The sequence below is a fragment of the Ambystoma mexicanum genome, chromosome 6q (assembly GCF_040938575.1).
Source record: "Ambystoma mexicanum isolate Mex_15411 chromosome 6q, UKY_AmexF1_1, whole genome shotgun sequence".
NCBI lineage: Eukaryota > Metazoa > Chordata > Amphibia > Caudata > Ambystomatidae > Ambystoma > Ambystoma mexicanum.
This window is the reverse complement of record NC_090937.1, coordinates 20,096,053-20,111,080: the sequence shown is the minus strand read 5'-3', so window position 1 is coordinate 20,111,080 and position 15,028 is coordinate 20,096,053. Positions and strand designations below refer to the sequence as shown.

The window sequence follows — 15,028 nt, the reverse complement described above, 5'->3', positions numbered from 1 at the left end:
CTCCAGGCTTGACTACTGTAACAGCCTCTTTTTAAATCTTCCTGCTTCCACTCTCTGTCCTCTCCAACTCATCCAGAACAGGGCTGCAAGACTTGTCCTTGGCCTCAAGCCCAGAGATCGCATCTCTCCAGCACTGAAATCTCTCCATTGGCTTCCAGTTGCTGCAAGGATCAAATTCAAGACCCATTGCATTGTCCACAAGGTCTTCTGGGGCCTTGGACCAAAATATCTCCCGCTTTCTCTTCTGAAGTAATTCCCTACACAAGCTCTTCGCTCTTCCATCTACAACTCCTTGGGGGTTAATCGCTTTTCCAAGCAAAGAGCTGGAGGCAGATTTCCCTCTTCGACTAGTGCCTCCCTCTGGAACAGCCTCCCTGCCCCTCTGAAACTTGAACAGAACCATCTCAGATTCCAGAAGCTGCTTAAGAAGACCTTCCTCTTTGCTTCTGCCTTCTCTCTTCCTTGCAGATCTCGTGTCTGTCAATGCACTGGTTAGCTGGCTACCCTCAGAACCGCAGGCCCAGGTCCCTGCCCTCCAGTTGCACACCTGCACAGCCACCAGGCAACACTGCACTTTAGGGCTGTATCTGTTACCCTATAGTCCCCTTACCTGCACTTTCAATTACCTTCTGCCTGCACTTAAACCCCTGCTCTGCCACTTGCTGGCCGCACTTCCTTATTTATTTATTTATTTATTTTTTACTCCATTGCTCGGTTTGTGTTTTGTCGATCTTATGTCCTGCACTTCTCCCCCTGCCCTTGCCCGGGACTTCTCCCTTTTTCCCCACCTCACTGCACTTGCGTAATCTCAAGGTCACTGGGCCTAGTAAGATCGGTGTCTTGTCCCCCCTCGTTCCCTTCCCATGCCTCGTCGCGCCTTGAAACACTTGTGTATAGGCGCGCTATGAATAAAATATATCATATATCTACCTTCAATGTTCAGCAAGTGAGCGCTTCTCCAAGCAAAGATATGGGGGAGATCCTAATGTTCAGCAGATGCCTCCCACTGGGGCAGCCTCCCTGCATTGAACCAGAGCACCCAAAGTTCTGGAAACTCCTCAAGACCTTCCTATTCGCCACCTCCTTCTCTTGCTCCCTCCCCTGCTAACCACCTCCTTTCCGCCTTCTTGCTCTCTCCACACTCCCTGCTCAGTATTGCGATTGGCTGCTTGGTGCACCTTCAGAGGCTCAAAGGTCCCTAGCTTTCTCGCCAGTCTTCCTGCATTTGCCTCCAGGCCCTTCTCTACCATAGCACTTCCGCACTTTCGGCTACGGCACACTGTGGGTCTACCACCCAGCACTTAACCCATGTTCTGGTGGACTAGGAGCACGTGTTCCCATTACTCTATCCCACACACTTCCTTTAAGACTAGACAATATGAATGTACCACGCCTAGTAACCTTGTTGTCTTGTTCTCCCTTGCCTTCCCCTACCTTGCATGGTTGCGCTTTGAAACACTTACTGCATAAGCACATAATAAATAATCAATAGAGAACCACCCCACTCCACAGGAGTGGCTGTCCACGCACGTTTCTACCCAAACTGGAAGGGAGGACTCCACGAACAAAAGACAATGAAGGCGTGCGTGCCGGAGGGAAACAGCGATCCACAAGAACAACATCAGGCAAGGCCTACGAAAGCATGACATAGCCGTAGGCGAACAGTTTTGGTAAGAGCTCGTCACCCAGCAGGAAAATGGTCTCTCCCTCATGAGCCCTCGCCTCTCAAAGTAGTGCGAGTGCAAGGATCGCAAGTAACAGCGCCAGATCACGGGTTAGTGACACAGAACTCCAGTTTCTTTCTGAGACTCTCAGGCCCACCCTGACTGCAAACGGACAGGTACGAGCGCAGAGCACATCCCAGCCCTCCGAAGCGAGTGACGAGGAGAACGACAACCTAAGAGATCCATACCCGGGAAGGATGACAGATCCAGCACCCAAGGGAGACGGGCATTGCCCGGAACCGCTTACCCCGCTGTTGAACCGGAAAGATGATACCCAGCCCGTGAATTAAGAGGGCACCCGGTGCGACTGAGGGACTATGATCTGTGCACCTGAACTCTGGACGCTCAGGGAACCTAAAGCCCAGCGAATTACCCCAACACTGAGGTAACAGACAACACATTGCAGTTCTGATTTTGTTTATCAATATGTGCCTTACCGTCGTTTACGGCATGTTCTACAAGTCAAAGTTTGCGGGTATAAAAATGGGGAGTGTAGTATCACGTGAACGCGCAATGACGTGTGACATCATTAGGCGCATGAACAAATAAACAGGCCAGCGCCGTGCTCTTTCGAGACAGAGTGAAGCGGGTCCTGTGAAAGACAACCGCATCTGTCATTATTCATGCGCAACGCCGCACCACGAGGCCCTTGCTGGAGCTCCACAACACCCACCGTAAAACCTACACACAGTTGCCAATGTGAGTCATACCATTCGTGGCACACCACCAAACCCAAGCATAGTTGCAAAAACGATCTATTCGAACCTACGATTTATGTAATTATAAAAAAATTCACAATACAAGTCCCAGAATGCAAAACGGAAGGAGGAAAGTTGGCAAGCATGCCTAATGCAAGACAATGTGACAGCGCAGCACATCTGTAAGCGTGTGCCACACGTCCCAGAATTCTACACATGTTCAGGGCACAGATTCAACAACGGCGGCTCACGCCCTCATCATACCTGCAGCAGAAGGTGCTGCTGAGAACCTGCTTACAGTTACACACAGCCCAACTGTGCAACTCCGTGCGGCCGCCGTTAGCACCTGCATTCTGCTGTGCCCTCAGAAGGATGGAGCAAACATACAAGGATAACAGTAAAACCTCTCTAAAGATCGTATTAGTTCCGCCCAGCCCGTTGCTACGTCAGACAGACCAAGGATGCGGTGCCGTTTTCCTAGTGGCAGCCATTTTAAGAACAGTCAAATATCGTCATATCATCTGTCCCAGGCCACGTTTGGAAACACCATAAAGAGCTCTGTTGGAAAACCTGACTTAAACATGGTCGCAGCGCAGGGCCGTGCGTTTTCCATTCAATGTTCCTATCTTTTTTTTTTTAAATCTAATATGGGTCCGTCTTTCACTTTCTTGCAGAGTGCAACTGCCTATGTTAATTTCCGTAGTAGAGCAAGACAAGACGTTGTTAATGCTCTGTGGCCGCTTGTAACACCAGAGCTTACTATTCTCTTTATCTGAAAATGTATGCATTGTCCTATTGTTTTAGAGGAAAAGTCTCCCGTATTTTTACAGAGTTGCTTCTCCGTAAGTATCCTTTTAGCTTTCAACAAATAATTCGACCGCGATGATGCGTTTCTAATAGGACGATATTTCTGAATGTATGACACCCTCTCTTAAAGTACAGCTCGAACACTCGCATTACCTTTTTAAAGATGGCCTCTAACGTGGTCAATGTTACCCCGAGTACAACAGCTCATGTAAACACAGTCCCTCGTTTGTTTTAACTGCTTATTACTTTGTATGTTTTCAAAGATGAAATAGTTTGTAGCTGTTACGAATGAAAGAAAGGTGGGACGCTTTGCTGGTATTGTCTCCTTTCCTATTGTCAGCTGCTTTCGTGTTGTTTACTTATGTTTAGAGGGAGTTTTTTAATGCAAAAGCTGATAGTGTTGGGCGAACAGTCCCGAGGCTGGTGGCTTTTGCTAATTGCACATCGCGAGACAGCTTGCTTCCAAACACTAAAGAGCAACTGCTTCTGAAAAGTAGACAGAAGACACAAGAAGCAGCCTCAAACAGCCAATTAAGAAGCAGCCAGGGCCATAGGGAAAGCCCTCTAGTCCATAGCGCAAGAAACGGAACACTCAAAAGAGCACCATCAAACGAATAGCTCCTTTCTTGAGGAAGAGATTATACGACCAAAAACGGAAACCCGCCATGGCTAGCAGCTATAAACTGTAAAGGGCAGCCCACTGCTACGGTGTGCATGCTGCTATATTTTCGGTATAGACCCATGCTTCTTGAAAGGGTGGTAATGTTGGCGCTGTCATTCATGTTCTTTTACTGTGGCTACCCTACCCTCACACCTTGTTGTCTGGCGGATGCTCGGCCAATTCCCCACTTACCATGGGCTCTGCTCTTGTACTGACATGTACATAGTTGTGGTATTGGAGTGCTCTTTCCACTTTCCCCATCAGTGTCCTAGTCCATTCTTGCCAGACGACAGCAGAAGACCGGTGCTGTTCCCAAAGTAGCCCATGGAGATTGGTGGTGTCCCACGAGTGCAGCGCAGAGTGTCTTCAGTGCGTAAGAGGAGCCTCCCGCCTGGCCGCAGTTATCTCACTCCGGACAGCAAGAAGAAGAGCCCACAGTCAAAAAACGAGGATTCCCTAAACCAGGTAATGGCATGTTTTGCAAGGGTGGGAAGCAAAGTATGATTAGCTTCTTTTTTACTCTTGAATTTGAATCTGTATGCTCTTGCCTGACATCGTGGATTGCAATGCCTGATAATGACTGGATTGTTTACGGGTAATCTTCATTACGCCTACTCGTCCCAGTACTCAAGAACAAGGCGGTGAACCACCTCCCAAAGGAACCCCTTTTCTATTTCCCTTAGCCACGCCCCCTCCTCCCGCAAGCCACAACAGTAACGCACACTCCAAAACGGCCCATTTGACAACAGAGGGGGAGGCGGGAAACGTGTACGGGGACGAGGAAGAATAGAACTAGGAGTAATGAAGATTACCATCCTCGTCCCAGTACTGAAGAATGAGGCATGCCAACTCAACAAAGAATGGTCCAACATCACAAACACCACAGACCAAAACTGGTATATGCAACACAACCAACACCAATTTATTGCAGAAAACCGTCCAAGACAGTATCAACAAGGCAAATCACAGAAGCACCACACTCGAGGCCCCAACTTCCTTATGGTGGAGGTTCAAATGGTTGTGATGAACAAACGTGTCAGCTCAGACCAGGTGGCGGAATGACAAATGTCCTGAATAGGAACCCCACGCGCCTCCGCCCAAGATGAAGCCATCCGCGTGCTCACCACCCCTGTACTCCAGATGTGAGGGGAGAACGCCGAGACGAATAAGCCAGGGAGATGGCATCCTGCAGCCACCTACTGATCATAGGAACAGATGCCCCCTTCCCAGGGGCAGCGCAAGCAAACGTGACAAACAGGCTGGAGGAGGAACGAAGGGCCCTACTGCGTTCCAAATAAAACCAAAACAGCCCACCTGACATCCAGAGAAGACCAGCGGATCGCCTCCGGGCAGGAGGTAGAGGGAGGAAAAGGAAGGACAATCTCCTGTGAGATGTGAAACTTGGAAACCACCTTAGGAAGATAAGAGGGGTGACTTAAGGAACAAGGCATTAAAGGAGACCACCAGATCTGGTGCCACGCAGGAGAGGGCGCCAATTTGACCCTATCTCCGCTCCGAGGTGGCAGCTGCCAGGAAGATGGTCTTAAGGCTCATAACCTTAAGACTCACCCCCTACAACAGCTCAAAAAGGAGAGGGCTTCAAGCCATCAGTTTCCAGGCCCCCCAGACCAGATTCCGTGGACCCACCACCCCAGTTGGGCAGAGCACTGGATCCAGACCCCCTGAGAGAGGAAGCATGGGGGAAATGGCCAGGTCAGCAAGAGGGGGAACCAACGCCTGCAGTGCCAAAGAGGAGCAACCAAGATGACCACCGACTGAGAATCCCGTATCCAGAGCAGCACCTTCTGGATGAGGGGAAGGTGGGGAATGCATACAGAAGCCCTGCTGACCAAGGGGAGGTCATGGCATCCACCCCCCGCCCCCACGCCCCTGGGGAGGGGAACCTGGAGAAGAACCGGGGAAGCTTGGTGGACACGGGAGAGGCAAAGCGATCCAGAATCAGAGACCCCTGCACACCCTCTGAAAGACCACATGCTGCAGCACTCAATCCTCTGAAGGGAACACCCTGCTGAGGCGGTCCGCCACCACATTGTCCCGACCCCTGACATGACAAGCCGATGAGGACAGAAGGTGAGACTCTGAGCAGGCACATATATGGTGAGCTAGAGACCCCCAAGGACTGGGAGCCGGAGCTCCCCTGACGGTTGACACAGATTACTGTGGCATTAGTGTACGACTGCACCCCGAAAAGCACCGCCAGCTACCTCTAGTTGGAATAACGGGACGCCTCTAAGTTGGACCAAAGTTCCTGATGAGTCTGTCCCAAAGAAACCACGCCCCTCCCCAACAGGCTGGCATTTGTGCTAACAATGATCAGAGAGGGCACACAGAAATGAAGCCCCCTTAAAAGATCAGGCAGATGGAGCCACCACTGGAGCGCATCCCGAAGGTAGGGAACCACAGGAATCTGGGCATTGAAGTCCAGAGAGGATTTCTTCCAGAACCAGTGGACATGGAGCAGCAAGGGACGAAGATGAAGCCTCTTCCAGGGGACATGGTACACACAGGCCGCCATGTATCCCAGAGCCTGAAGGAAGTCCCTGTTTGAAGCCACTGCCTGAGAAAGAACCACCAGGCAGTCCCGCAACCGCTGAGCCCTCACGAGCAGAAGCAGCACACAACCCCTTGCCGCCCAGAACCTGGCCTGATAAATGGAAGGTCTTTATATGGCTGCAGGTGAGACTTAATCCAGTTGATGAGGAAGCCCATGGAGTGCAGGACGGCACAGGTAGTGTCCACATGACGAAGCAGAAGGATCCCCGAAAAGGGCTTTCATGAGCCAGTCATCGAGATGCGAGAAAACCTGAATACCCTGGAGGTGAAGAGCGTGACGACTGGCCCCAGGACCTTGGCGAAGATGTAGATTTCAAGTCGAAAGGCAAGGCTTGGAACTGGAAATGATCCCTGCCCACGGCAAACCTGAGAAATACCTGATGAGAGGACCAGATGGGAACGTGAAAGTAAGCATCCTGCAGATGGAAGGATGCCAGGAAATCCAAGTCTCTCACAGGCGGAAATAACCTGTTGAAGACACTACATCTTGAAACTTTGAGTCAGAATGTGATGTTTCAGGTACGGTACGACCACAAGGGTGTCGGAACCAGGACCACCACCGAGTATACGCCCAGACCCTGCTCACTCCGTGGAACCAGTCGAATGACCTTCTTGGAGAGGACCTGCAGGGCCTGATGCATGGCCAACGACTTGACGGGGTGCCTGGGGAGGGACGTACAAATCGTACCAGACTAAAGAGGGGAGGACACAAACTCCAGCTTGTACCTCCAGCGTACCAGCCGATTGACCCAGATCTCCAGAAAGACAGGTCCAAAGGGTCCAGAAAAAGGTAAGACGACCCCCAACCGGCATGGCGTCGGGACTTCTGGTGTTGGGGGGACACCCAACTGGAGCGCCATTTCCATCCCATCACAGGATGAACCTGCACACTATGGTGACCCATAGAACGCTCTGGCTGCCTAGCAGGAACAGGACCCCCTGGAAACAGGAGACAACTTCCTTTGCAACTGCCCTGCATGTTTGTGAGCTTTAAAAACCATATGCACCCTGTCTTCAAGGGTATCCCAGAACAATCTTCATCACCATAGACTTCTGCTTAGAGTCCGTCCTCCAATCCCTGGTGTGAAGGTGCTGGTGACCAGTGACGTTGGAACCCATGGACATGGCAGCAGCCTTCACATCGCCATACGCAAGGTCCGACAAATTCCACCTGAGCCTTAATCGCCTGTAGAAGCAGAGTCGGGTTTGAGTCCACTGCAGCCTTGATGGTGTACTTCAAGCCCCTGAGTGCAGCCTCTGCTGTGCAGGAGTATGTGGCGGAACGCAAGGCCAGATGGGCATCCCATAAGCCTTCTTCAAGGTGGAGTCCACCTTCCTGTCAGTAGGGTCCTTGGCATCCTCGGTAGACATAGAAGACCTCCCCACCAGGCTAGGCATGATGTCATCGACTTGGACAACCTGTGTAATGGCATCTTCCTCCCCCTGCAAGGGATAGGGTTTAGCCAAAATGCGGGGTACTGCAGTCCTATCCGGTTCAGTCCGTTCCTGGCAGACTTCAGCCTTAATGTCAGCCAGGAGGAGAAGACCTCTCTTCAGTGTGTGCTTGAACTGGGGCAGAGGGGGCCTAGCACCCCCAACACAGACAGCGGGGGCTCATACCGGAAACCCCATAAAGTGGAACACCTGCAGCAGAACCTCAGCTGTCGCCTCCTTGTCCAAGTACTTGCCCTTAAACTCTGCAGACCTGGAGGAGGCATGAGAGGAGGAAGAAGGGGATTCCCCCCTATTGTGGCGACCTAGGACACCATCCTCCTGCAGGAGCTTTCTGAAAATGTTTAGAAGCTTGTCCTCTGGTATCCTGCTCCCCCTTCTCACCCTGGGAGGGGGAAAGGAAGAGGAGGTGGATGGCAAAGGGGATCGCGGCGCCACATGTTTCAACTTAGCAGAGCGCTTCCCCATGACAGGCCCAACACAGAAAAAATGTAGACAGAGGCACTTCGAGCCAACCAAGCAAATGAGGCACTAGAACGTGGGAAGACAGCATTGCTAGGCAACCACTGCCCAATACCGCACAGCCAGCCCACAAATCCCCAAGCCCCATGAGCATGCAGGGCTTTTTTTTTAAATGTCTTTTTTTTCTATTCCCAACTCCTTACCTCTACCCGGGGCCAGGCCAGCAGCTGCAGCAATCCGATCTGCCCCATGGTCCGGAACAGCTGGGCCCTGCCCTCGGCCGACGTGGGCCTCCTCAACCACCATCCAGCGATGGTGGGAGGATCCGGCACGCTGCCCACTTCAATAGAGGGTTCTTGTCCAGCAGGGACCCACTGAGTAAACGTCCCTGTGACTGAGTGGGCCACAGCCCAGCACGGGCCGGTCGAGGCACAGGCATCAGGAACGCCCCCACCCCACCAGACTCTGCTACTGGATGGGGGTGAAAACAAACAGAAGTCTGCCAGAGTCAGGAAGAAAAATAACTATTTTGGCTCGGGGAGGCAGGCTGTTATGCCTGGAGGCAGGTGGAGGAAGGGGCAGGGCTAAGGGAAATAGAAATAGGATTCATGTGGGAGGTGGGCCACCTCCTCATTCTTGAGTACTGGGACGAGGAAGAGTGGTCATGGAGGTAATGTGTTTAACGCTCTCTAAGTGAATGTGGTGATGTGATAATATACTGGCCAACGAAAGATAGTAGAAAATGCTCAAACACTCTACTGCCAATTTGAAACGAAGACGTCTAGCATAGCGGTTCAAACATCTAAAGAGCCAACGGTTGTAGAACCTTCGACTGGTGCCTTCTGTGTCCAATTGGTCAGAGACAGAAAGCAAAGTGAGTGTCTTACCTGTCTAAATGTAAATGATTTATAGCATTGAAGGATAGGCAAATGATGCACCCATCAGTCAAATCAGGACTCCATATTCGTGGTGATTTGCTGACAGTTAATGAGCGGATCATGTAGAGTTGTTAGATCAGGATTGAATCATTTAATCTTCACTGCCACTGTCTTCAAGCTCTTGCTGTTTTGCCCTATTGTAGGGTGGATACCTCAATTGGGTGGATTGCCAGTGGGTCACTCCTTTAAAGTTGCAGGGCTTCAGAGTAGCTTCTCACAAGGTGGTCTTCAATACAATTAGTTTCCCTTAGGCTTTGTTCTCCTTATCTTAGTGATGCAGCACAAGGAACAGTGTAAAAATCAACCTTTACTGTTAATAAGAGAGAGCTGTCAGCAGGCTAAGTATCCTTCCCTTTTCCCACTGCTTCCCGATGGTTTTAGCAGGAAGTGTTTGCAAGGAGAGAGATCTATAATTATCTTCTCTACATCTTATTGAAACATAGGTTTTCTTAGGATAGTATACACATGTACAAGTGAAGTAAAACTTAGCATGTGGCATCCTAGTAAATAAGGTCTACACTCTGTTCATAGTATGATCTGAGAAACCAGATGTTGGGTAAGATATTCATAGCAAGTATAAATCTTCTGACCTTTGTAAACCCCAGAAATGTTGGCTTTACTGGTGAATTGTTTTTCCTTATGAGATTGAAACTTGTTTAGTGCTGGTATCACATGCATTCAACTTGTTTAGTTACTACCGAAGTCCTTATTACACACATGGAATCAGTCAAAATATATGAGATCAATTGGTTCAGATAGATGTATTGGGCATATTGTAGTCCTGCCCCCCATAAATTTCCAATTGCTGTTGCCAACACGTGTTTCGACATTAATGGTCTTTTTCAAGGCAAATGTCTTGTCCTTAATTCAAGTGGTGTGCTGCCTGGTTAGGTGGCCAGTGTGCAAATAGTTGCCTGAGGGATGTGGCTCCTGGATTGGCTGGCAAAACTGCTTATTTGGAGCCCAAGCAGTTTGATATATGGCAGATGTTGTCTTGGAGACAATATGTGTTGTACGTTTTCACTTACGCAATGTTAATGTACAAGATCTTCGAGCGGCACCTCCTAATTGGTGGCCTCTGCCTTCGTCCGGCGTTGGTCTGAGTCCCAGTTTTTCCCTATACCTAAGTGAGTGGGAACCTTTTTACACACTCAGAATCTTTTACTCTTTTTTATGAGCGTTGTTTTTAAGACTCTCCATAGCGTCTTTTTTATCCTCTCTTTGACAACCTTTGGTATATACCTTTTTATTGTTGCAGGGTTGCCCTTGGGGCTTCCCTTTAAATGTATCTGGCTAACCTTGTGAGAACTACAGTTCCCAAGGGTAGAAATGATCTTTGAATACCTTTTACATTTTGTTAGGTGAAACCAGCACACCCCACCTTATGTGGAGTGCTGGGGAGATACAATGCCCCCCCTTTCTCCTTTGAACTGTAACATTTATGTTACAAGGTCAAGCTTACGTTTAATGCCTGGTGGCAGTGAACCTTTTTCCTAATTCGGTGCCCCTTTTACCATGGGCTGTTTCCACAGCCCTGGTAAAGGCACCAATGGGTGCTCATTTTACCAAAATGGCCCCTGTCTTCTTTTTTCTCCATTTCAGTGTACCATGTCCTTTTATTGTTCCTTCCCCTGACCTCCACGGCGGGAAAATCCTTTGTTTCAATTTTGTCTTTGGCAGGAATCCTGTGGGTTCCTAGCCCAGGCTCCAGTGTCTGTGAAGGCAGGAAGCGAGGGAGGAGTCCACAACTCTGCAGCCCTTTGTCTTCCAACCTGACTTCGAGAATCCAGTGCAAACTGGCCAGCTGGCTGTCCTAAAAGCACTGCCAACCCCCCAAGTTTGAATGTTGCATGGCTGTTTGGTCGGCTGGGTTCCTGCATAAAAGTCTGATCCTGGAAACTGAAGAGGTAGTCGACCACTGGAAACGAATCCGAAGAGGAAGATGAAGAAAACGCGGCTGAGACGATTTCCAGCAACCGGAGAGCCTGCTATGTATCCAGAGCCTGCTGTGCCCTTCCTTCCAATCAACCTGGGGACTCCGAAAACAATGACCCAGAACTTGGTGGGATCCACTAAACCCAAGAAGACCTGTATTTTGAGCCATCCCACATTTTGCTACGACCTAGGAGGGCTGCAATACCCCAATGCCCTGGGACCTCGCGCCATGGGGCGGTGCACAGTCTTCCGAATTCAGAATCTTGCTGAAACTTTGTGGGCATCCTGCTGGACCTCCAGAGACGTGAGAGGGGCTGATGAGTCCCCTCACCAGAGTGCTGGACCTTGCAAACGACGAGAATCTGATCAGCGATATTTAGTCGTCTTCTGGCTTCTGATTAAGGCGCCAAAACCACAGAGATGCATCGAGCTACAAAGAAAGTCTTGCCTCGAGTCTTACCCTTTGATCCTGGCTTCAAACGTCCTTCCAGGGTCCCGTCTTCAGTCTTCATGACAAGGAATTCCGCAACCGGGTTTTTAGCTGCAGATCCTGAAGTCTTCCCCTTTGCAACCTCTTCTTTTGTGCTGAGTAAACCATGAGAAGATCCTCCTTGTCTACAGCCTTCCCCGTGATCCCTGCTGCAAAAGTCCTTCCAGTGTCCTATCTTCTGTCTTCATGATAAAGGAATTCAACAACTTGGTTTTTGGCTGCAGATCCTGAAGTCTTCTTGCTGGAACTTTTCTTCCGTGCTAAGGTACTGTGCTGGCTGGGGTATTTATTTACCTTAAGCCTTTGTGATTTCTGTAAAGCTTTGGGGTGGTCTTGTGGTTGGGGGTCCTCTCATCTAGTTCAGGCCTACTGCTGGAATCCTGCTGAGGTGTCTTCTCTGTCCCTAGACCCTAACTAACTTCAAAGAGAACTACTTACTTGTTGAGTCTTCCACAGGAACTCTGACCTTTGCCTGCAACAGAAGCCTATCGACCCTGCCTACAGCTGGCTCCTAGACCACTAGGGCCACTCTTCTGCCCCTGATTGAACTCGTGCAATAGAATAGGGAAGGACTGGATAAGTAAAGGATTGTGTCTCAAAGTAGAACACGTGTTTAAAAGTACTTACTTGTGAAGAGTTAGTTGGTAACTGTAACTCTCAGAGTGAATAGTTAGAAAAGTTCTTACTTGCCTAGAAAGTGTTCTGCCACTTGTAAAAGTATATGTAAGGTTATTTTACTTACCTTGGAAATGTTCTGCCGTTCTGAAAAGTATATTTAAAGTCTTACTTTTCTTAGAAACTGTTTCTCCATTCTAACCGAAAGTAGACATAAGGAAAATTTGCTCACCTGTGAATTGGGTCCCCGTCTTCCTAAAGTAGTGCTGTTGGTTTCACTTTACTATTCCTGTTAGGATATACATGTATGAGTGTACCCAATTGGGTCTTGCTTCCCATGACTTGCTGTTAGCCTGCCTAGCATAGGTCTGCCTTAGGACTATACTTACCTTTTTGAGTTGCTGGTAGCTCCTTTAAAAAGTACATAGGATTTAGTTACCTTGAGTTAGCTATATGCCATCCTAAGTTAGTTATTGCTTACCTAACTCTGTGCTCAACTGATCTGAAAAACAACTGTAATGGTAAATTACACCAACAGTCTTTGCTCACCTAGCATAACTGTGTTATCCTGAATAATAGTTATAGGTTTTTACTGTCCCTGAAATGAGTGTTCGACTATTTCAGAAAAGTATATTTGCAAGTTGGTTTACTATGTGATTTCTTTGAGTGTCACTGCATAACTGACAGGGTCTACTACCCTTGTATTACAGAAAGTAATCTAAAAGTAACTTATGGTTTTACCCCCCAAGAATAGGTGTGACCTAATCTGAATGTGTATGACATGGTTTTACTTCCCTAGAATTACTGTTTGGCATTCTGAAGAATGTTTTATGCTTTGGTCTGTGTACCGTCAAGCATTGTTTTTTAAATACATGTGTTTATGACCAGTACTTACCCCAAGACTTTACTTGGCCTACTTGTATTTAAAATAAACCTTTTTGTGTTTCTGAGTCCTTGGTGTACTACAGGTTCAGTGTACTGTCCTACAGCCTCTCTCCCTCCTAAGATAAACCTGGCTGCTCTGTCTACGCTATCATATACTCGGGTGGTTCAGCCTTATACTAAGAGTGGAGTCTTGTACTGTCTCAGTTGACTGGTTTTACTAAGCCCTTAGTTGGACTTCAAAAAAACTGTCCTAACACAGGAACACAACATCACTTACTAATGGTTCCACGTCATAAGGGCAGTGCTGGTCAATGGGCCAGATCTTGCTGGGACCGAGTTCCGGCATCAGATGTCTCTCTGAATCTCGGAACCGGTCTGCCTCAGCCCTGACAATGCTTTACCAAGCCCCCCCAGCTTCACTGAGGGAAGCTGGGGGCTTGGTGATGTAATCTGATCTGTGCTCTTTTCCCCATATGTAATTCTCACTTTTGCAGGCTTTGTTTCCACTCCTCTGTCTGTTTTTTTTCTTCTGGCCTGAAAGGACACCACGAGAATCAGGTGGCCGTGACTATCAAAGGTGGTGTGGGCCATCACTGTTAAAAACAGGTTTTCTGAGGGGGTCGGCCGGGCCAGCAGCCATGAAGTGAAGACGTGCCTGCTATCCTGCATGATCCTACATAGATAAGGAAAGGAAAGCGACTAATGGTTGGGGCACCTTTCAGCTGGTAAACTGCAGCAGAGCAGGAAGGAGAGAGCAGCCGCCGTAAGCGACCGTAGCAGGAAGAATGAGCAAGATGGCGGCGATTACTGCAGTGAAGAAAAAGAGGAACAAAGCCTGTGGCGAGGCAGCCCGTAGTTGTTGAGGGCCAGGAACAGAATGCAATCAGGCAAGAACGAGGAGCAGACACCCCCCTGCCATCGACGGGGAGAATGGAACTGCGACACTGAGCGCGACCGCCGGACGAGGCAGCGCTGTGTTGATCCCAGAAGGGGGTGAGCTGAGTGACCTAGAGTTGAACGAGGACTGTGCAGCCAGCGGACTTAGCCATTGAAGAGAACAGGTTGGTAAGGGGCGCTGCTGGTGGGAAAACAACGTTGAGCGTAAGCATAAAGTCACACGGCACATGAAAGGAAGCCACAAGGCATGGTCAGCTGCATGCTGAGGGAGAGACATATCACTACACCCCAGCAAGCTAGCAACAGAACCATAAGAGGCGAGGTGCAACACTGGGCATAGTACTCCAGTGGGCTATACAAGGCCACAATGCGGTTGGTGGTGGCTAGGGGGTCTGCTGGAGCAAAGGCCCCCGATAGGAGCATAAGGCGCAAGCAGCATAATTGAAGCAGCTGCAGAGGCTAATGACAGCGGACTCTGCTCTGTGAGGCACACAGATAAAAGGGCATGAATCTGGGAGGAGCGCCTGATGGCTGGGGTTCCTGACAGAAAGCAAGAAGTAAGCAGGAGTGCATAGAAAAGCACAACACAGGCGGCGGTCTGGTGGATTTGGGCTCACATTGCATGAGAGGACCTACTGTTATTCTTCTCAACTGAATGGAGCGTGGGAGTGAAAGCAGACTTGTCCTCTCCTCCCCACCCCCTTTCTGGATGTCGACCAAAGGCAATAAAAAAAAGGGAAGCAAACCACTATGGAAACATGCCAAAAACCAGGAGAATCTGAAAGGAGTGCCTCTGGGGGAAACTGCAGAAGTCGCAGTTAGTTAGCAAGATGGAGGTCATCAACAGATACTAGAGGCCATTGCAGAGCTGAAGACAGTGTTGGAAGCTA

At 49.3% G+C, this 15,028-nt stretch overlaps 2 protein-coding genes across 5 annotated transcripts in view; one reads left to right on the top strand and one right to left on the bottom strand.

Annotated features, from left to right (window-relative positions):
* MRPS18C (mitochondrial ribosomal protein S18C) overlaps positions 1-2,972 on the bottom strand; it is a 290,406-nt gene extending 287,434 nt beyond the window's left edge. Inside the window, exon 1 of the mRNA XM_069630393.1 lies at positions 2,687-2,972. Within this exon, the coding sequence (XP_069486494.1) occupies positions 2,687-2,774 (88 nt within the window). The 5' untranslated portion in view covers positions 2,775-2,972. The remainder of the gene's footprint in view (positions 1-2,686) is intronic.
* Positions 2,973-3,149: 177 nt separating this feature from the next.
* HELQ (helicase, POLQ like) overlaps positions 3,150-15,028 on the top strand; it is a 938,511-nt gene continuing 926,632 nt past the window's right edge. For 2 of the 4 annotated variants that reach the window (XM_069630386.1, XM_069630385.1), the window contains exon 1: positions 3,474-4,355. Coding sequence is in view for 3 of the 4 variants with exons in the window: in XM_069630385.1 (XP_069486486.1) it covers positions 4,215-4,355 (141 nt within the window). In the remaining variant the exon portion in view is untranslated. Of the gene's footprint in view, positions 3,265-3,470; positions 4,356-15,028 lie in introns of those variants that run through there. The other 2 variants (XM_069630384.1, XM_069630383.1) reach the window with 2 other exon arrangements.